Below are 22,610 nucleotides of genomic sequence, written 5' to 3' on the forward strand. Positions count from 1 at the left end.
GGAGGCGAGAAAACTTATTTCATGGTCAAGACGCAGCTCATAAGCCACGTATCACACTGATAATTGCCAAACGACGCCCCACTTAGTGTAAGGAGCGTAAACATTGGACGATTGAACAGCGGAAAAACATTGTGTGGAGTGACAAATCACAGTACACAATGTGGCGATCCGATGGCTGGGTGTGGGTATGGCAAATGCCTGGTGAACGTCATCTGCCAGCGTGTGTAGTGCCAGCAGTAAAATTCGGAGGCGGTGGTGTTACGGTATGGTCGTGTTTTTCATGGAGGGGGCTTGCATCTCTTGTTGTTTTGCATGGCACTATCACAACATAGGCCTACATTGATGTTTTAAGCATCTTCTGGCTTCCCACTGTTGAAGAGCAATTCGGGGATAGCACCTGCATCCTTCAACACAATGGAGCACCTGTTCATAATGCACAGCCTGTGGCAGAGTGGTTACATGACACTAACATCCCTGTAATGGACTGGCCTACACAGAGTCTTCAGTGCAGCACTCTGTGAAGAAAAGGCTGCCGTTCCCCAAGAAACATTCCAGCACCTGATTGAATGAATGCCTGCGAGAGTGTAAGCTGTCATCAAGGCTAAGGGTGGGCCAACACAATATTGAATTCCAGCATTACCGATGGAGGGCGCCATGAACTTTGGAGTTATTTTCAGCCAGGTGTCCAGATACTTTTGATCACATAGTGTACAACATCTTGTTCAAAAACATCCCCAACTTTGTCCACAAAATTTTTTACCCCTACCTTAATGTGCATGGTTGCTTCAAAATACTGTCCTCCACAATTGATACACTGCTCCCAATGCTGTTTCCACTTCCAGAAGCAGTTTTGATATGCCTCTTGCTGGATCACGTAAAGCCCCATCTGCGAATTTTCTTTTATCTTGTCTATAGTTACAAATCTTCATCCTTTCAATGGGCTATTCAATTTTGGAAACAAAAACGAAGTCCACAAGGGTCATCTCATTCTTATTCGTGTGATCCAAAAGCTCTTCACAGATTGCGCGGCAAAGGTCTTTCTGATCTTGACTCTTGAGTCATGGGACAAACGTGGCAGCAACAAGAAGCTTTCTAAGATGCTGTGTTAGGAATTCATGGCATGATCCAACTGAAATGTTCACATTCTTCTTCAATCTCTCAGACAGTCAGAGGATCACCTTTAACTTCTGTCTGCTCTGCCACTTTTTAAACAGTGTGAACTACTGATAACACCAATTATGGCTTATGCACTCGTCACAATAGGCTTCCTGCATCATCTGGTGTGTCTCTGTAAAGGTATTCTCGAGTAATGCAAATACGTTGCTCCTCTAACTATGCCATCTTGAAATTTGGTAACCGCGTGACACAACGTTCTATTCAATACAGCACTGAACAATAACTAACAGACATACGACAATGAAACTTCTGGCAGTTACATATCAAACACAGGCGTGTGGAGCCAAGCCAACTGCATTTCACTCCATCATAGCATTGGTGTGAAATTACGAATGTTCCAGTATTTTTTGAACAGATCTTGTATGTTCCAAGGAGACATGATACATATCAACTATTCGATTAAGGTTGAGGCATATATGTTTTCCTGCACACCATGCAGTGTACATCCAAAGATGAAAATCTAACCTCTTCATATTGGAATGCATTAAATACTCTTCACACCAAAGTAAAGTGTGCAAGCTCTCACCAAAATGTGGTTACATTGTCTACAAACCCTAAAAACCTACTGAGTCAAAACACTATTGAAATTTATGGAGAGTTAACATGTTACCTGCAAGAAGTGGCCATAACTGTGAGATATCAAATACTGACGTAGTAAATTTATACAATAAAATAACTGCTTACATGACACTTACCTGTTTTAATTAAATCTGACAGGCACTTTGTAAATGGCTGCATTGCTTCCAGAAAACATTGGTAAAATTTATAAAAGATAACAGGAAGGATGCAAGGGTGAAAGAATGTATAGAATGAACAAAAATTTCTGTAAATTATGTCAGTTCAAGGGCCAAGTAAAGCCAAAGGCTTCTCAAATTCCAAACTGTAGCAAGAGGCAGTCTGCCCACACTTATCCCACATCTGACATAACACTGTCAAATTTTCTTATAAAAACCAACAGCTCTTAAAATTTGTAGAAACTGATTTGCTGTTTGAGTATCATCTGTGAAAACAGAAGTGAGTAAGTCACTCAAGTTCTCATCTATTTCAGTTACTAGATTCATCAAGTATATGAGTCAACTGCAGGTGTGCACCACAACCCCACTTGGTTGAAAGCACCACAACCACAGTGGGTTGGGTCCTTGCACCATGCAATGAACCTGTGGGCAATGCTAATATGGCCAATGTGATAAAGACATGTGGTTAAGTCCTTTCAGGGAAATCGGAGGGTGAACCATCATGCAGTAGCAATCCTTTGACCATTTGTAGTTTATTACAAGTAATAATTGCTTGGAATAGAGTAGCATTCTGTCAAAATTGTGGTACTGGCTTGTAGGTCTGTCATATTCTGGGGGTAGGGGTCCATGCTTTTTGTCCTCTTAGGCCACACCAGAGGATGTTGGTGCTTAAGATATTCAGTTCTGATTCCAAGCTGTTATTGCCATTGCTATAGAGGACAGACAAAGGAAATGTGCCAAGCTGTGGTTGTCTCGAACTGTCCCCCCCTTGCATGCAGGTGATGGAGCATTCTCCAAACATTCTAGCACAATAAAAGAGCTCATTGTTCTGGAGGATCAATATAAAGTTTGCAGGTAATATAAAAGAGATCATAACAATATTAAAACAACAAATACATACCTATAATATGTATAACTTTATCCTTCTTTGTAGTACTACGTCCTATGAGGAAGTTTTCAGGTTTGACATCTCTATATATCAGGTGTCGACTATGTACATACTCTATCCTATGAAGCTGTAAACACAATTTTTGTTTTGTTAAGCACATACCAGGGAGGAAATCAATACAAATTCAATAATTTACTAAATCTTTTTGCTTATGTTACAGTCTTATATATAAAAATTGCAATAAAAAACTTCAAAATCATGAATGCAGACAGAAATTAAGATTTACTGATATAGTAAATTCAAGTTGGGTGGCGACATATTGGAAATAAACTACAGTAATGCTACACTTTCATCCCTGCATTATTTATAACATATCAATGGCAAAATGTATCATATAGCTATCATTTCATCTAATATTGAACTTCCAGTTAATGTGAAGAAGAACTGTAACTACATGTAATGGCAAATTTTTGTACTGTTTTCACCTTGGGCATAATGATAAACGTAAGTACTCTTTACCCCTGACTCAAAGTGAATTATACAAAAGAAAAAGAGCTTGCCTAATACCAAAGCAGATGAATCATAAAGGGAAGAAAATAACAAATACCTAATTATCAAGTTTTCCTATGGGGGGAGAATGGTTTAAAAAGATTTAGAAAATCTGCACTTGTCAACTGATGCTCTGGATGCCTGTAAACTATGATAAGAGAGGGTAATATAGGTGTAATACTTGTTGACTAATATTTCAACTGGAAGACAAGAGATAAAGACATGATTATTAGTGCAGGCATATGTCTGACATTAACAGAAATACAGTAAGGAATATAGTTCATTGTTACATTACAGTCTCGGAAAGTGATGAGGGAATGCCAAAAGAATGACATAAAATATGATGAAAATAATGTGGCTTGTCAGAAAAATGCAACACAATGAAATAATGAAGTCACAAATATCTAATAAAGTCATATTTTAATGGAACTATGCCACTGCCAAGAAAACGGTATTTCCTGACATTACAAGCTGCAGTAAGATCTTCACTGCTGTTGATACTTATGAAGTGTATGATGTGTTTTCTTGCTGTAAAACAGATGCAGAAATGGACCAACGACTTTCACATCCACAGCATTTGCTGTACAGAACAATCACCACTTTTATTAAACAAGTCAGTAACTGTACGCAAGGCCTCCACGCCATTAAGGTTAGCAACTCCCTTCTAGGGTACACACCAAAATTCGTGCAGAAACAACACAGTCATCTTATTTACTGATAGGCCATTATTTTAATCCCAGAAAAGGAAGACGATTTCACCCCCCCGTCCCCACCCCCCAAAATAAAAAAATAAGGTAACCTGCTGCTAATGCACATCTGATTTTAAGTATTCATGTGCTCACTTTGAAGTGTGACAGTCTATCACAACCAGAAAGTATGATGCATTGAAGATCATAAATGAATCATGGACACCATAAGGTCTTTGTCGGTAAAAGCCACTCCATGCGAATTATTGCAGTTTTTCCACTTGTACAATACACACACCAGATAACAATAAAAATAAAATGTGGTCACTAAATGAAGACACTATTCAGTCTTCACAGTACAACAAGAAACAATACTTTTTTTATCATATCTGTTTGGTATATACATCAATACGTATATACATAAATACCTGGATGCATAAAGCATACAGTCACAAGACAATGGGTAGTCAGTGCTCTCTGAAGTTCTGTGTTACTGAACCATTAACTTAAGACAGGTGTAGTGCAACACTTTTATGTTACATATGAAAGTGCCTCTCTTACTGTATTCGTCTCATGTCAAAAAGCAGCTTTCATTTCACAGCAGTTTCAGTAAATACCAATTCTTGTGATATGACATGGCTCTTTTAGTCTGACATTTGATTTACCTGCATAATTATCAGTTATAGGTGTCACTATATTTCATGGTATCTCAAATTCCACTATCACTAAAGAAAAAATTAATCTACCACCTCCCCCCCCCCCTCCAAAAAATAAACATGTTTTAACATAATGAAGCAAAAGGGCTGGATAAACATCAGGTATTCAAGTCACATGACCATTTCCAGCACACTAGTATTAGTGTAGAACAGCTCATGTGGCCTGGAAGTAAAAATCATAAAAGAAGCATTCTTCGATTATACTAGTACTTCTTCACATACGTAACACTTCAAACCTTCTTAGTACCCTGCTGCTATAATTTGCATATGTACTGTGTGGTCAGTCATTCTCCTTCCTTGAAACACATTTATATTGCCATCCTCAGGACCATTCTTCTTAAAACTTCACTTTTTATCTCAAATTTCCACACTACTTATCTTAATATTAGATCATCTCCCCTTTCTCTAACTTGAATCACAGGTGAAGCTTCTGCAATGGCGAAGACCTCTTGTCTGTGTTTTATCAAATATCTTAACTTTTTCTGTCTTTCTTCAATGACTTCAAAAAAATATCTTCTTAAGACCCTTGCCATTTTGCAGATGATGGTGTCAATAAACTTGCAGTAGCTGTTCCATTACCCACAATATGCGTGAAAATGTTATGTAAAATTCAATGTTCCTAATAAATAGTAATGAAAAAGTTTTTCACACTGAAAGATTTTTAATAATTACATAAATTACTACGGGGATTAACTTGAGACACAATTTGTTGACATAGTAAATCAAACTAAGATATGCATCTGTATAATTTTACACATAGGAAGAAAAACAAACTAAGATACCAAAGACACACAGAAGAAGGAATGTTTGAGTACCCTTGCTCCTCTTGCACCAAAACACAATTTCAGAGTATGACAGAAGTGTCGAGAAAGAACGCCCCAATTTTGAGAAAAGTTTAGTTACATGGAAGTTTGGCTAGCAAAACTACTCTGAACTTTTTTAAATATCCAATTCCTAACATAGGAAAAAGAGCTATTCTCAAAACATGCATAGTATGAAGGAAATTGGTGCTCAACTTCACTGAGCTTTACAGTGAGGGCTTCAACTAACATGAAAACAAAGTTTCAACATATGAGTTAGGCTTAAAAGGAAACTTTCCCATCATGAATAGTGATGTGGAATGAATGGATTAATGAAGAATGAATGCAGCATCAAACATCTGGGCTGAAAATGAAACCAAACGAAAATGTAAATAACTGATGCAAATCGCTAGAACACGTCCTTCATCTTGCAAGTTTTTAGTAGGTTTCAATGGAAGCCCAGCAATGTGCTTCATATAAAAAAAAAGTTTGTCTTGATGCTGAATTAGTTGACAATATCTCCTTAAAAATTCACTGACAGTACCATTTGTTGCAATAATAACTGAAATGATACAAAAAAGAAAAATGGACACTGATATTCAGGAAATTTTATATGAAAATAAAGTGTAAAGAAAAGTAAACGAAAAATACCAAAGTCTACGAAATGGTCACACAATACAAAGAAATACTGCTGGGGAGATACAGAACTACTTATTTTCAACCTTTATACTTACAAGCTGAGTGGCGATCATAAGGACTGTCTTGAGAGAAAACCTTCGTCCACACAGGTCAAACAAATCTTCCAGACTGGGTCCTAATAACTCCATAACTAACGCGTTGTACTTCCCACAAGGTCCGAAGTAGAACACCTCAGGGATTCCTTCTACAAAAGTTCGAAATGAATGGAAAAAATATGGATGAGTAAGTGATGACACTAGTGATAAGGAATGGAAAGATATAGAAGGAAGGGATGGATGTAAAACTTATGAGAAATCGCCTTTGGAAACAAAAAAAGGGAAAAAGTCACAAAAAATATTTGAATATAAACTACGACACTTCTCTTTCAGTGTTGCGATTTTCTCGTTTTCTTTTCCTTTTTTCCCATTTTCTTTCCTTACATACATACATTCTTAAGTACAAGATAAACCTCATCATAATCAGATTACTTGGGGTAAATGTTCGGTTAATATTGTGGAAATATATGAACATAAAGATGACAGAAAATGTTGGTCCAAGAGGAGCATGTTAGGGTATCTGACATGTAGGTAGGTAAAGCAACAGTTTAAAACAAATATAGCACAGACATATAACATCATAAGCAGTAATGGCATATAATTAGAGATGTTACTGAAGAGACAAGAACAAATGTTTGAAAAACAATGTTTAATACTTCTGTAGGAGCAACTATTGGGAGATAAGAAGTGATAAAGAAAGTATGAATGACTTTCCAGACAAGCAAAAGGGCTCAGAATGTTGGGTGCAAACCAATGAAATTTATCTAGGCAAAAGCAATCTTATTTAATTTCAGTTATATTCAAGGGAACTGTAGCTCCCCGAAATATGATCAAAACACTTCACTTGGCTTTAGTTATAGAAGTCATAACACAAATTTAGCTTGGTTTACACAAAGCATTTTGTTCCAGTGTTTTAATCCTTCCCATATTTTGTAATACAATACGTGCCAAATATACCTAGCAGCTGCGGTAAAAGTAGTAATAAGAAAGTTCAAAAACCACAACACAGAAAGCGAAGAACCCATAAAAATGCAACAATCAAACTTTACCACTTGCAAGTTTGAAATTACCTTGCAAAGTAAGAGGTAAACAACACAAAAAGATAGTGTTCCACAATCCACAAAACAGGTGGTGTGTGGAGCACCGAGTATAGCAGATTAGCGTGGGGTGATGGTGGATTATACTTACCACCTGTTTGGCTATCATGAGAACACATTTCAGCGAGAATTTGCGGTTACAAAGAACGAAGAGATCCTCCAGACTGGGGCCCAGCAGTTCCATCACCATGGCATTGTAGCGGCCATCGCACGTCCCGTAGTAGTACACTTGCGGGATGCCTTCTAAAAGCAATACATTACATCTGATCTCCTGAATGTTTGGGGGACCTCCTCTCACTCTCACTGTTGTCCACCTACACCCCACACTTCTTTTAAGTTTTATTTATGTAAAAGCTAGCAAAGTTCTTTCTTCAAAAAGTTTGCAAAGCTTGTACAGAAATAATCGAAATTTAACAACAAGCATAAATATCTTTGTAAGTTGTTACAGCAATATGCCAGTTGTGACATCACAAGTTGAGGTATGAAACATTGTTTCTATCTCAGTTACATAAATTTATGGCAAAAAGACAGTAATGTAATACACATCTTTACAACTAATATTTTGTGCCTCTACTATTCAAGTTTTACTATTATGTTTGATGATCTGACACACATGGCATCATCAACCAATGGTACGAAAGCTCGTGACGTAGGAAGATAATGCACAGATGATATTTTTTAAATTTATGGCATTTCTTCAAACTACAGAAAAATTATTTATCAGATGCCACACATGGAACATCAGAAGAATCAATTAGTATTGAGAACGAATTATGTTACAATCTGCTATGTGGTACTCAATCATCTTAACAACAACACATTGATATACCTGCTACTAATCTTTTGGACTGCAATATCGAGATGTTTTTATTATTAAGTCCATGATTTTATTCTAGTAATATCTGTTATAACATGGGCATTAATAAAATTCTAAGTATTCTTTAACTAGTTTTCTCATATCTAGCAGACAACTTTTGACAGTAATATCAGTCCCAAATTCATTCAATATTATTGTAAGTTATGAGTGAAAGCTATATGTAATGGAATGTGATAATGAAATCAAAGCCATAAAAGATGCTCAATTTAAATCACAGCTTATTATGTACATGTTACATTTACAACAAACAATCAAAGAGGATACCAGTGAATCTCTTCACGAAAAAGTAGTTACTACATCTACTGAAAAACTTGCCTTCAAAATAATGCACAACCATATTAAAAATTGAGTCAATCAGGTATGTAGCCTCTCGAGTACCTGCTTTTGACCTGCACTGTACACTATTCAAGCGTTATACAGTCAGAAGTCATTCCACTGTACTGTTTGATGCAGTCAACTTCTGTCTTCGAAGAAGCACATTAGATACAGATAATTTTTGTCTATTATTCTGTTGACACTTAAGTTCCTAACTGAGTATTCATTTTACTTCAAAATTGTGGCACAACAAATAAATCATATTACACAGTGATGCTATTTTTATGCACCAACGATTAATTAGGGTGAGGAGAGTCTGTCTTATGTGTAAATCACAGATTAGATTGTGCACTTTGGTTCAATGTACCAATAGCCATGCGCCTGTAAATTTAAGGTTGTGATAACTATAATCTCATTTGTCTGTTTTGTTTTGTTTTAGGGTGCAAAAACAACTAGGGTCATACATGCCCATGTCAAAATAGGGGCAGGTGGGGGAGAGTGAAAAACGACTACATGTTAAGCTCAATCAACAAAAGGAAAGACAGCTAAAAAAAATGTATGTGGAAAGGTCTATAAAATACAACGTAGAGAAACGAAGGTCCTGAACACAAGATTAAATGTCCTTCATCATACTGCTACAATGGACAAAAAGTAAACGCGGTTGTTCGCTATAATTGTCGATAACTCGGATGGTAAACGTAAATGAGAATGTAAGTGGTTAAAAATAGGGCATTCCGTTAGGAAACGACGAACTGTCAAAGGTTGAGGGCAACGAGAACAAAGTGGTGGTGGTGGTGGTGGTGGGGGGGGGCACCACTTAACAAATGGCGTTGGCTAAAAGGGAGGGCCCAATACACAACATATTTAAAATGATCTCACAGTGACAGGGCTGAGAGGAGGTCGCCTAAGACGCTGGGAGGGGCTCAATTCCCCAGAGCATGTTCCCATGAAGGGATGACCAATGATGATGCCAAAGTGATGTCACCTGCAACCTGCCACCTGACAACACAGATATCATCGGAGGGAATGTAAGAACTAGCAGGCTGGGGTACGAAGACTGTAGCCTTGCCAGCAGCATCTGCGGCTTCGATTCCTGTCAGACTGACGTGACCAGGAACCCTCATAAACATCACAGTGATTGCATCAAGAGTGAGCAAGTGACAGCTTTCCTGGATGGACAGTGTACAGCACACAGAGACAAGGCCACTGAGAGAGTCGGAGCAGATGACGCAACTGAAAAGCCTGTGTCACTGGATGTATTGCATGACCCAATACAGGGCGGAGAGCTCTGCTGTAAATACTGAGCAGTGTTCCAGAATTCAATACAAAAAACGTCAGTTCCAATGACAAAGGCACATCCAACACAATGGTCAGTCCAAGAGCCATCAGTGTACACAAAGGTACTATCGCGAAGTTCTGTGCGAAGGTCATGAAACTTATGACAATAGAACGAGGCTGGAGTAGTGTCCTCAGGAAGCAAATAAAGGCAAGGTGAACAAGTGCTACAACACAAAGCCAAGATGGTGAAGGGTTCATATTCCATCACGAAAGTGGCAGGCAGCGTGAAGTTAAGCTGCTGGAGCAAGAGCCGAAAGTGAACTCCAGGAGGTAACAGAGTAGAGGGACCTGCCTCATACTAGCAATCAAAGGATTCGTCTATGGAGGCAAAAGATGGGTGGCCAAGTACGGCAGACAAACGTCATGCATATCTGCTGATGAGAGAAGTCACGGGGGTATGACAGCAGCAATTCAGTAGCTTCTGCATAGAGACTCTCGACTGGGCCAGTGGAAAAGGTACCTGTGACCAAATTGATGCCATGATGGTGAATAGTATTCAGATGGTGTTACAGGGACAGACGTGCAGATGCATAAACGAAACACCCATAGTCTAGTTTTGAACGGACAAGGGACTGGTACAAACGGAGGGAAGTGTGATCTGCTCCCCAGGAAGCACCAATGAGGACATGTACGACATTGAGAGACCGCATGCAGCGGGCGGCCAGATAAGACCAGTGGGAGAACCAAGAAAGTTTCTTATCAAGCTAGCTAAGCCGCAGGAATTTTGTAGTTTCAAGAAACGGAGGAGCAACAGGCCCAAGATGTTAAGACGGTGGATGAAACCAATTACGCCACCAGAAATTCATACAACTGATTTTGTCAGTGGAAAAATGAAAGCCATTGTCAGTGCACAATGAGTAATGATGATCAAGACATCACTGAAGATGCTGCTCAAGGAGGCAAGTCCATGGAGAACTGCAATAGATCACAGAATCATACACGAAAAGGGAGCCCGAGATGCCCAGTGGGAGACAGTCTATTATAGGGTTAATGGCAATAGCAAAGAGGATGACGCTCAGGATGGAACCCTGAGGCACACCATTTTCCTGGAGAAAAGTGTCCGACAAGGCAGAACCCCGTGTGTACCTTGGAAACTCAGTCTTTTAAAATTTCCTGGGGGAAACTGAGCACACGGCCATGGTAACCATAATCTGATTTAAAAAATTTCCATTTCAGGTATGTCATACTGCACAGTCCACTCCACTTGTTCTCACAGCACTGGACAAGTATAAAAGTTATAGACTGCTTGTTAACATTTCAAATACACACACACACACACACACACACACACACACACACACACACACAGATGGTGGACAAAAAGGATTGTTATAGAAAGGCACTGTGTTTGATGTGCCACACAAGGTATAAACCACAGCTGAGATTTAGCTGCATTCCTTCTTCTCTCTCTACTTTTTAAGGCACAATGTAAGTAACAATAAGGTACAACATGCGTGAGTACATAAATCTGGTAGAGAGTTATACAAGCAGTTTTATGTCCATAATTTTGCTTACGCCCTGAGAAGTTAAAATGGATTTATTTATTATTTTAATTGTGGTGGAGTAACATATGATACCCATATCTGAACATAAAATGTACAGTTAATTTAAACAGCAAATCAACCTCATTATTCCTAAAGGTATTCCATCGAGTACTGTTAACCATAATTTAATGATCTTGTTGTGGATACGATTTGTAGTTGGAAGTTTCTTGAAAAGTTTGCACAATGCACTTATCAGCTCTGTGCAGTATTTCAAGGAAATAATGAAAGGATGATGGATGTGAGTTTTTAACTTTTATAACAATTCTTCTTTTCCACTCTTTCCTGCAGTGCACTGAATTTTTCTTCCACATTAGCAGTAGAGTGGGCTTCATGCTAAGAAGATTAGCGGCAGGCACACAACTACAATGAACACAAGCAGAAAAACAATCCGGATAATGACTTACATGAAAGCCAGCTCCCACTCACTCTGATGCATAAAATTAGCATCCTTGTTCACTACTTGCCTTTCTATCCCCAGAACAAAATTATTTGCTTTAGTCTATAATCATACTTTTATTTTGTGTACTGGCTACTAGTTTCGATATCAAGTATCATCATCCGATCAATGCCTGGTGTACTGTCATCAGACTGGGCTTTTACAGTTTGCTGTTGGACGAACATGTCACAAACATGTCACAAACATACAGAACATGAAAAATTTCTTCCTGTAAGAAGTCTGATGAAACCATTGAAACCATTTAATGTTGTGTAGTATAAGACACTTTTCTGACTTTGTGCTGTTTTCTAACACAGTCACAAGTTTTGCCAAAATCCAGATACTCAATGGCAATTAACTTACAGTTTACTACAGACATGACACACACACACACACACACACACACACACACACACACACACACACACACACACATTGAGGACTTCCTGCACATCCTCATGGAAAATTATATGCATAAATGTTCTGGGTGATGTAAGGAATGAATGATGATTTAAATGGGCTCAAATTTGAAGTATTAATCTCAATATTTTGTGGCACACAACACGCACATTTTTTTCTGATGCAGAGCAAGAGAGAAAATACCTGTTGTTAACTATTTTCTCATTATCAGTGAGTTGTTCAATTACACTTGTCACATTCTATGAACATGTTTCCAGGTTCAAAACCAATGATACATTATTACGCTATGACAATAAGTCCCCTAGTAAAGTGAACAGTTTCGTTTCTTTTTTATCAGACTATTCTTCTGCAAAAATTAGCTTCAGAATATATACACATACTACCTGGATGAAACAATAACTATAATAATATTTGTTTACTTTCACAAATATAAACCTACAACAAAGACCTGTTATTCAATGCTTACACCTGCACACGATGTTTCAACCAATGTCTGTTCAAAAGTACTCCTATTATTACGTAAACATGTCAGTTTTATGATGTCATATTTAAACAATCCATAAAGTATTTTAAGAAGAAAGGTCAACCTTTCTGGTTAGCTGCAGTGAAAGGTCTTAAAATGTCAATCTGGTTTCTTTTACTTCATTGGGAACATATCAATTATTTGTTTATAATTAGTGTACACTTAATTAGATGTCAAATTATCAATCATAGGAAATGAAAGCTGCCAGTAAAGACGGCTTACCTTGAGATCCAAGTAGTTTGTAGAATCTGTATTCCAGATGCAGCTGTGGTGCTTTTGACTTCATTGGTTCCTGTAACAACAAAGCACATATGAGGTCTCTAGAAATTGATACTTTAATACAAAAAGTGTGAGAAAAATACAAGGGCAGTTTCCTTTCTTTTTTGGGGGGGAGAGATTATGGAGAACAATAGCATTTGTTTACAGCATCCAGAAACTTCATTTGGTTGCACGTAATACCATCAACAAGGATTGAAAAACAATATGGGCAATATGAGTTCTTAATGAACCTATATAAAAGACAGACAGGGAAAAATTAAGTATATTGTTTTATAGTTTTGAATATGGCTACCTTTTGGTGCCCGTATATAAAATTTAAAAGCCTCAAGTTACATTGCACAAATGCAATAGCAAATGTCTAGACCAGACAAGCACAAATTAAAAACATTCCAGTCTTTGGTATGTACACCTTGCAAGGAAAAACATCAGACAGCTTTTAAATTTTCATTCTGCTGAAGCTATCCTTAGAGGTGTCGAAACTTAGATCAATGTATTGAACAACTAGTTGGCTTTGTTATTTCTCCATTGTATGTTGTTTTAAGAAACTAGCAGCATGCTGCTTATCTCTTATTTTCTTTTTGGCAAAGGTGAAACATTTGACAGTGATGATACTATAGCAAGAAATACATAGCAAAGTTCAGACCAATGAAATACAGTAAGTACTGCAATATAGTTGATAACGATAATAATAATACATAAATGAAAGCATATAAACAAACTCAAGACATGTCTTTCTATGGTACATAACTGAACCACTTGCTGCCAACAAAACACTCTACAACACACTTTTGAGTAATATACAACATTTGCATGCTGATGCAGAACCTGGAACCAACTTTCATAATACTGATTAAAATAATTTGACTAAACAATAATCCATGGGCTCAATTTCCTATTAGTTTTGAATTTGGATATTTATCTGACCTTGTTTAGAAGAAGAAAGAGGAGAGGAGGGGAGGGGGGGGGAGTAGAATATATCCTTAAAAACTGATAACTCACTACTTATCTGAAAAGGTAAAATGTGTACAATTTTATTCAACGTACAAAAATGAACTTGTCAATAGGTCGTATGACTGATAAAATTTGGAAATTTAATATTGCAAATATTCATCAACTCTCTCTCTCTCTCTCTCTCTCTCTCTCTCTCTCTCTGTGTGTGTGTGTGTGTGTGTGTGTGTGTGTGTGTGTGTGTGTGTGTGTGAGAGAGAGAGAGAGAGAGAGAGAGAGAGAGAGAGAGAGAGAGAGAGAGAGAGATATCTCTGCTGGGATGGATAGTGGGAAAGAGTTATGGGATGGGGAAGGAGAGGGACAGCAGAGTAAGTGTGGGGAACATCCTATGGGAGTGTACAGAGACAGGATTGTGGGCTACTAGATGCTGCATGGACATGCTGCATGGACACACTGTGTCGCAAGGGGTTGTAAGGGTAGCGAAGGGAAGAGGAGAGATGCAGGACTATGCAGGTGCACTTGGGGTACAGAAGGTGTATGTAACGGAGCAGTGAAGGGGTAAAGACAGTTGGGGGACAGAGACTAGAGAAGGTTAAGGCCAGAGGGCATTGTAGGAAAGAAGAATATGTTGTAGAAAAAGTTACAACCTGCACAATTCAGAAAACTGGTGTTGGTAAGGAGAATCCAATAGCACAGACAGTGAAGCAACTGAAGTCAAGCACACCATTCTCAGTAGCATACTCGGCAACTAGGTGGCCCAGCTGTCTCTATACCATAGTTTAGTGGTGGCCATTTAGAAGATAGAGCTTGTTAGTGCTCATGTAGAATGCAACACAGTGGTTGCAGTTACGTTGGTAGATCACGTGGCTGTTTTCACAGGTGGTCCTGCCCTTGCTGGTGCAGGAGATACTTGAGATAGGAGTGGAGTAGGTGGTATAGGTAGGATGTATGAAACAAGTTTTACATCTAGGGCTGTTACCAAGATATTGGCCATGGGGCAAGGTGTTGAGAGCAGGGATGTGATAGGGATGGACTACAATACTGTGCAGGTTCAGTAGGTGGCAGGATACCACTATAAAAGATGTCAGTCTGCGAAGGCAGCAGTGAGACCCTCAATATATTTGGAGAGGGTCTGCTTGTCACTGCAGATACAATAACTATGGGTCACTAGGCTTCTTGGTGTGGAATGGTAGCAGCTGTCAAAATGGAGGTATTGTTGGTTGCTGGAAGGTTTATTGTGGATGAGGTACAGACAAAGCCACCCACGAGGTGGAGCATGACATCAAGGAATATGGCTTGTTGGACAGAGGAGGACCAGGTGAAGAAAATGGAGGAAACAATGTTGAGGCTTTGGAGGAATGTGGTTAGGGTTCCTCACTGTCAAACCAAATCATGATCAATGGATCTGAATCACACAAACGGTTTGGGATTCTGGATAGGAAGCACTCCTCTACATGGCCCATGAATAGGTTGGCATAGGATGGGACCACACAGTTGCTCATGGCTGCACTGCATATTTATTTGTAGGTAATGCCTCCAAAGGTGTGGGCAACAAGATAGTTGGTAATAGTAACCAGGAAGAAGGTTGTAACTTTTATGTCAGCTGGGCAAAGGTATATGTAGTGTATTGTGAAGGCAATCTAAGGTATGTTTGTGTAGAGGGAGATGGCATTAAAATTGACTAACAGGGCACTGAAGGGCAGGAACTGTGAACTGTGGCGTGTCAGTAAAGCAAATTGTTAAGTGTCTTTTATATAGGAGGGTTGGTTGCAGCTGAAGATCGTGGCCCACAAGGGTGGAGATTCTCTCTGAGCGCACAATATGCAACCACAATGAGGTGTCCTGAATGACTATGTTTACATATTTTAACAAAGGAAGTAGATGGTAGCAGTTCAGACAGTTGTGGGTGTGAGGAAGGAAACACACAGCCTACTGAGGAGGCAGTTTCTGGGATGGAGCTAAGAATTTGAGGGGGGTGGAGGGTTGGTGATCATACTGGATTTCTGGAGTGGGGTCAGTGTGGCAGGTCCTTTAGGTGGAAACATCGGACAGATGGTGGTGCATCTCAGTCAGGTAATCCCTGTGGTTCTCAACCACAGTGGTGGTGATTTTTGTCAGCAGATAGGATTATGATAAAGCCAGATTTTAGGTGGTGGATTGTGTTCTTACCTGCAGATATCCGGTTGGTTTGCACTTTGATGGGTTTGGAAAACGATGGTCAGACAAGGTTTGAGGTTAGTAAATTTTGTGAAGTAAACGGGGGATGATTCAGGGGCAGTGTGGTGGATCGCAGTTAAGTGGAGGAGTAATATGAGATGGCAGAGGTCAATATTGGTTTCGGGTGAAGTCTGATAATTAGGATAGATTGGTTAGTTGGTATCCCATCTCGGATTTTCCATCGTTGCGCAATGCTCCAGCGCAATGGTTTTAAGCGGGTGTGCCATGGCACAATTAGGTGGCTGAAGGTTTATAGCACTGCTAATAAAAGGAACTGAACTAATTTCACAGAATATTTGTTTTCACAAATGATGAACAGAATATACAGTAATATTCCAGTAGAACTTTAACTTGGTTACAGGTTATTTATTGGTTCACACCTTACAAGTAAGAGTTATCAATGAGACACTTGAGGCTGTTGCTTCTCACACAAAAGCTCAGTTTGTGTTGGAATTTAAGACAGACACACACACACAGATATTTCCTGTTCAAAGAGCGGTCTATGGTGTTTTCTGTTTTTGTTTTCTATGTTGCTTAGAGCAGAAAATCCCAACTGACAAAAGCAGGCTGTGGAAAAATGCAACAGGGTATTAACTGCTTTCACTGCTCTTACTAGGTATTGTTTCTTCACTAGCATCCAAAACTTGATAACATCACATTTCAGTTGAAGTGTTCAATCTATCAGTGGTGGATTCTGGAGACAGCACACGGACTGCACAACCAGTTCACAGTGACGGAGGGAAAATATTGTGCCCTGTTATTCTCAAGAACCAAGAGCTGATTTAAAATGAGTTTGTAGGTTATGTCACCATGTGGATCTACCTTGAAAGTAAGAGAAACTATTTAAGATTTTTCCTTCCGTGTATGATTTCCATATTTTAAGTTTTATTTAAGAACCTGGCGAGTTTATCACTTGACATCAGCACATTTTCTTCTTCTCCTTGCATACCCTCATTCAGGTAATTTAAATGGTGGAAAACGTCTGCCAAATAGGCTACCTTTGCACACCACTCCTCATCATTTAACTGAGTGGTGAAGTCTGGCTTTTTAATGCTGAACATATTTAATAGCCCTTCCCTCAATTCAAAAAGTCTTTCCAAGGCTCTACCTATTGATAACCAGCAAATTTCAGTATGCATGAAAGTGTCATGTTCAGATCCCACTCAATTGACACAATTGTTTGAGAAGTCTTATTGTAAGAGCCCTAGACTTAACAAAATTTACTATGTTGATGACTGACTGAGGACAGTTCAGCACAAGAAAGGAATTTTTCAATAACTGAATCTTCATCAAAAATCTAACGTATTTCAGTAATCAAGATTTCTTACTTATATCAGTTGACTCGTTGAGCTGTAGTGAAAAACATGACCATTTCTCAGTTTTTCACAGACAATACACTGGATATCTGAAGACATGTCATCAATCTGATGGGAAACAAGTGTAATTTGACAGTGGAACCAAAGATATTGCCTTCTCAGCATCATCACCTAACATCAATTTCACCATTTCTTATGATGCAGGAAAAATTAAGTCTTCTGCAATTATGTGGGGTTGAATTTGTTTTGCTATTATTTCGGTAGTTTTATAAGTGGCTACTTGCTTTTACAGAAATACTTAAGTATCCATGTTCGCTATTCAAATGGCTTTTCAGTTTACAAGAGACCATGCATTCGCTGCTAACATCCTTACCACAGCGATAACACTAGTTCCCATCAGATCACTGAAATTAAGTGCTGCCAGGTTTAGCTAGCATTTGGATGGGTGACCATTTGGGTCAGATGTTGGCAAGCAGGATGCACTCAACCATTGTGAGGCCACCTGACGAGCTACTTGATCGAGAAGTAATGGTTCTGGTCATGGAAACTGAAAACAGTCGGGAAAGCAGTGAGCTGACCACATCCAGTAACACTGTTCGGCTGATAATGTCACAGCAGTCGGTCGGTACCAATGGGACTTCCGAGACCTGTTTGGACAGAGGGGGTGGAGGTGGGAGGGGCAGAGGGATGGATTCATTGCTTAGTTTTCCTGCATAAGACACGTTCGGGTAATGGAAAGTCCAATGAACATCACACTGAAGCATGACTAATTCTCTTATTACCACACTTACAAAACATTCCAGTATGTCACACTGCTTTCAGGAGACTTCATTTGGAATAGGTTTGTTCTCACTTTTGTTACTGTTATTTGTTTTTGTCAGACAGTCATCTTCAACTCGACAACCACATATATAAAATGTCACTCACAGATTACTCTTCTGACCTGTTCTGACTGGCCCACTGTTGCCTACATGGCAGAACGTGTAGTAATCTATGATCATGGGACACTTCATCATCACACAATGATCCATTCAAGCTGGTGATGCCACTGCTCCTTTATCCAATTTACTATTTATCTGGCCTCACAAGGACTGAGTGAACACCGTACCAGATCTCCCTACTGTAGAGAAAATCTGAGGAGGTACCAGGAATCGAACCTGGGTGCGCTTCTGCACTACCCATTCACCTAGGTAAACGGTCACTACATAATCTTCATGATGTTTGAAATTACAATGAATATTGTGGTTCAATTTAATGAGAAGATAAGAGAATGAACAACACTATTCTAATATTTTCCCAAAGTAGCTAGAATAATGTGCCCTTGTATCATTACCAAATGGCCCTAATGTTTGAGCAAATGTAATTGTGACGAGTCATGTTTTTGTAATATGACACTAACAGCTGCTGGTAAAAACGCTGAACAATGTCCCCAATGCTGTATTTTTTTCCAGATCATCTATCTCAAGATATGCCAGTCAGTGACTTACCCACATTAAGCTCGCCCCCTCCCCCCCTCCAAACACTGTTTCAACAGTGGAGCAATTGTCAGTAGACACAATGTCATCAATAAATTTTAGTACAATCTTACCAGATTAGGAGACATGCTCCTAGTAAAAGTACACTATCCTTGTTGGACCTTACTGTGGTCGTAAGAATTTTGTTTTGCAATTCTTCATTTGGCTTACTCCATATAAAATCTTAATACCAGATCTGCTGGTACAAAAAAATAATTTCCTCCACATACATGTCTTAGCCATTGTCAGTTCACAGTATCTGTTTGTAATGTCCAATGTTGTCCCATAGTTGACTTCACTTGCTACTCACCCACTGTAGCCTCTCTCCACACTCTCATCAAACGTCCAGACTCTTTTCGGAGCACAGAAGCAAAGATTTTCCTTTTCCTAACATACAATGCATTATCTATATCTCACACTAAGCTTCCGTGATCAACAGTTTCGTGTCAGTGACATGGTTATATCTTCCCATCCACACTGATGAACAATGTTGCAATGTCAGGATGTGATATAATTAACATAAGTTAGTTTTGCTGTTCAAATCGCACATGCATTTAGGACACTAGATTAATTGTCACTTATTAAAGAAGGTGCTGGATCTTTCCAGGTACAATAAGTGTGTGGTATTTGTGTAGTGATGAAAATATAACCATTGGCTTTGTGATAAGAAATCAATGGAAGAGTGACATTGCTTGGCATTTCAATGAGAAAAAGGACGGACGGACGGACGGACGGACACACACACACACACACACACACACACACACACACACACACACACACACACACAGTGACCAATTATTAGCAGCATTTAACATTTAAATGATAAAGCATTGTATAGTCTCTGTCAAGGAATTTCTAAACAAGCAGTGAATACTGCACAATAACACAGTGCTATACAGAGTGTTCGAAAATTCCATAATCTTTAGAGGGGAGTGAGCACATAATATTTTGAACAGGAGCCTATGTCTGGAAACTTAACAATTCAATTCAGATGTGTAACTCACCCACTTCTGCTCAAGAAATTGAATTATGCAAGGAGTAGTACAATTATTAAGTAACAATTTGAAAGGAAACATAATGAAATATCCATTTATCACTTAAGTATGTTTGTTTGTATGAACACTTAAACATGACATGTTTACATTACTCCAAAACAAAAATGAATTCAGCACATTGTCTGTACATAACTGTACTGATGGATTACAACAGCTGCTCGATGTGATGACTACAAATGTTATTAGAGACATTTCACTTACGACGCATGTTCTGGTACACATTGTCCATCGCACCCGGCATCTCTTCAAATTCTAGTGCACCACTCAGAACGCATGTTCCTCTGTATGTACAGGAGTGTCTTGTAAATTAAACTTTACATACAACCACACAAGTAGTAATCCACAGGAGATAAATCCGCAACTGTGGCAACCATGCTGTTGGACCACATCGGGCTATCCATCTTGGACCACTTTTATCTGTGATGATTTCTCCGAACCGCACATGAGAAGTGAAGTGGTACACCATCATGCTGAAACCACATTCCCTGATGGATATTCAGTGGTCCAGCTTCAGAATCAGGCCCAATACATTTTCTAGGAGCATCAAGTATGCAGGACCAGTTAGTGTGAATTGAAGAAGGTACGGCCCAATCACATGACCACCCAAAACAACTGCCAACATGTTAATACCAAACCAGTTCTGAAATTCATGAACATGCGTGGCACGAAGATTTTTGTCTGTCAAAACACGGCTGTTTTGCAAATTTAGAACAGTCCCTAGTGGACTTAAATTCTTCTGTGAACAGAACTCAATGTGAAAACGCGTGCAGCAGCGCGGAAACCATATGCAGTAAGCAATGCGTTGCAGAAAATCAACTGGATCCACGGTGTGTACCCTTTGTAAGTGGTATGAATGTAATTGTTGCTCACACATAACATCCCAGCTGATACTGTGTCTAACATCCATTGCGCATGCAACTGTTTGAGGACTCGTTGACATGTTCTCTTCAATGTGATGCAGTACATCTTCATCAAATTCTGGCATGTGCCGTTGCTGTGGAGCACCAAAGTCATGCCTCCTTACATTAAGGTACATGTTTATCGGAGCCACTGTGTGACTTGGAAAAAAAGTTTGTGTGATAGGATGCTATGTTGTGGAAAACATCAGTTTCGGCGACTTACTACGCCGTCTTCAGGCCCCTGAATGGCATGTGGGAAGATTCCACCTCGGTTCTGATCAAACCGGGGGCCAACAATACTGACATAAATAGACTTCTGCTTGCTATAGCAATACCTACAACCATCATCTGTCAACTCCTGCAAACACCTCTGAAAAGACAGACATATAGAGATAAACAAATTCTGGTCATACGTAAAGGCTGCCAGGGGCACCAAAAGTTACTGTCCAGACAGCAACTAAAACTGATGGTAGGAAAGCTAAACCAGAAACCCCAAATTCGGTTTTCAAATGTTCCTTTACAAGGGGAATTCAAGACGCAAAATTGTTTTAACTGCTTAAATTGAAGAAAGTGGTAAGACTCGAGGGAATCCATATCAGATTCTGCACAGAATTTGCGGTCAAATTAGCCCTCATTCTAACCATTACATAACATAGACAACTCTAACAAAAATCTGTGTTCAGTAGTTGGAAGAAGTTCAGTAGTTGGAAGAATCAACAGGCCACAACTGTCTGCAAGAACGCTAGCAGGACGATCATTAACTATCGTCCAATATCTGTCACCAAACTGTTGTATCATTCTAGAAGATACTCGCAGCTCAAACATAATAAGCTATCTCTAACAAAATTGTGTCCTCCATGACAAAACCCCACAAGCACTTTTTTCACATTACTTGAGGAAAGGCATGGATTAAGACAATTATGTGGGTGCAACATTTCTTGTCTTCCATAAAGCATTTAATTCCGTACTAAACAAGTGCTTATTAAGAAATGACCACCATCTGGGTTATCAGGGATTCAGTATGTTCTGTGCTGGGATCATTGTTTATTAATAACCTAGTAATAGCCTCAGACTTTTCGCAGATGATGCAGTTATCTATAATGAACCACTCTCTATAGAACACTACACAAATTATCAATCACATCTCGATACAATTCAATGTCATGCAAAGATTGCTTTAAATGAATAGAAATGTAGATCTGTGCATTTCAAAAACACGAAAACGTGTTTTATAAGTACTGTATCAAGGACTTTCAACTGGAATAAACCATCTGTTACATATATATGGGTGCACCAATTAGTGGGAATATGAAAGGGATTCATTGGCAGTATACCTGGAAACCTAGTCCTCATGTTCTGACAACTTCTGCTCTTGCTTTGTGTGTGTCAGCTGCAGAGTGTTCCCCACCTGTATGGAGTGGATTTGCTCACAACAAGCAGGTTGGTACTGCATTTAGTGAGACTATCAGAACCTTGTTGGGATGTATGAAGCCATTTCCAGTTCACAAACTACCAGATTGTTGGAATAGCTCTCTCCACTGTCAA

At 39.0% G+C, this 22,610-nt stretch overlaps 1 protein-coding gene across 1 annotated transcript in view; it reads right to left on the reverse strand.

The window, feature by feature from the left end:
- Positions 1–22,610, reverse strand: part of LOC126094512 (casein kinase I) — a gene marked incomplete in the record, with an annotated part of 305,729 nt that overhangs the window by 73,925 nt on the left and 209,194 nt on the right. Inside the window, 3 exon segments of the mRNA XM_049908923.1 lie at positions 2,812–2,926; positions 7,473–7,624; positions 13,057–13,126. Coding sequence (XP_049764880.1) covers positions 2,812–2,926; positions 7,473–7,624; positions 13,057–13,126 — 337 coding nt within the window.

The sequence above is a fragment of the Schistocerca cancellata genome, chromosome 8 (assembly GCF_023864275.1).
Source record: "Schistocerca cancellata isolate TAMUIC-IGC-003103 chromosome 8, iqSchCanc2.1, whole genome shotgun sequence".
NCBI classification, from domain to species: Eukaryota; Metazoa; Arthropoda; class Insecta; order Orthoptera; family Acrididae; genus Schistocerca; species Schistocerca cancellata.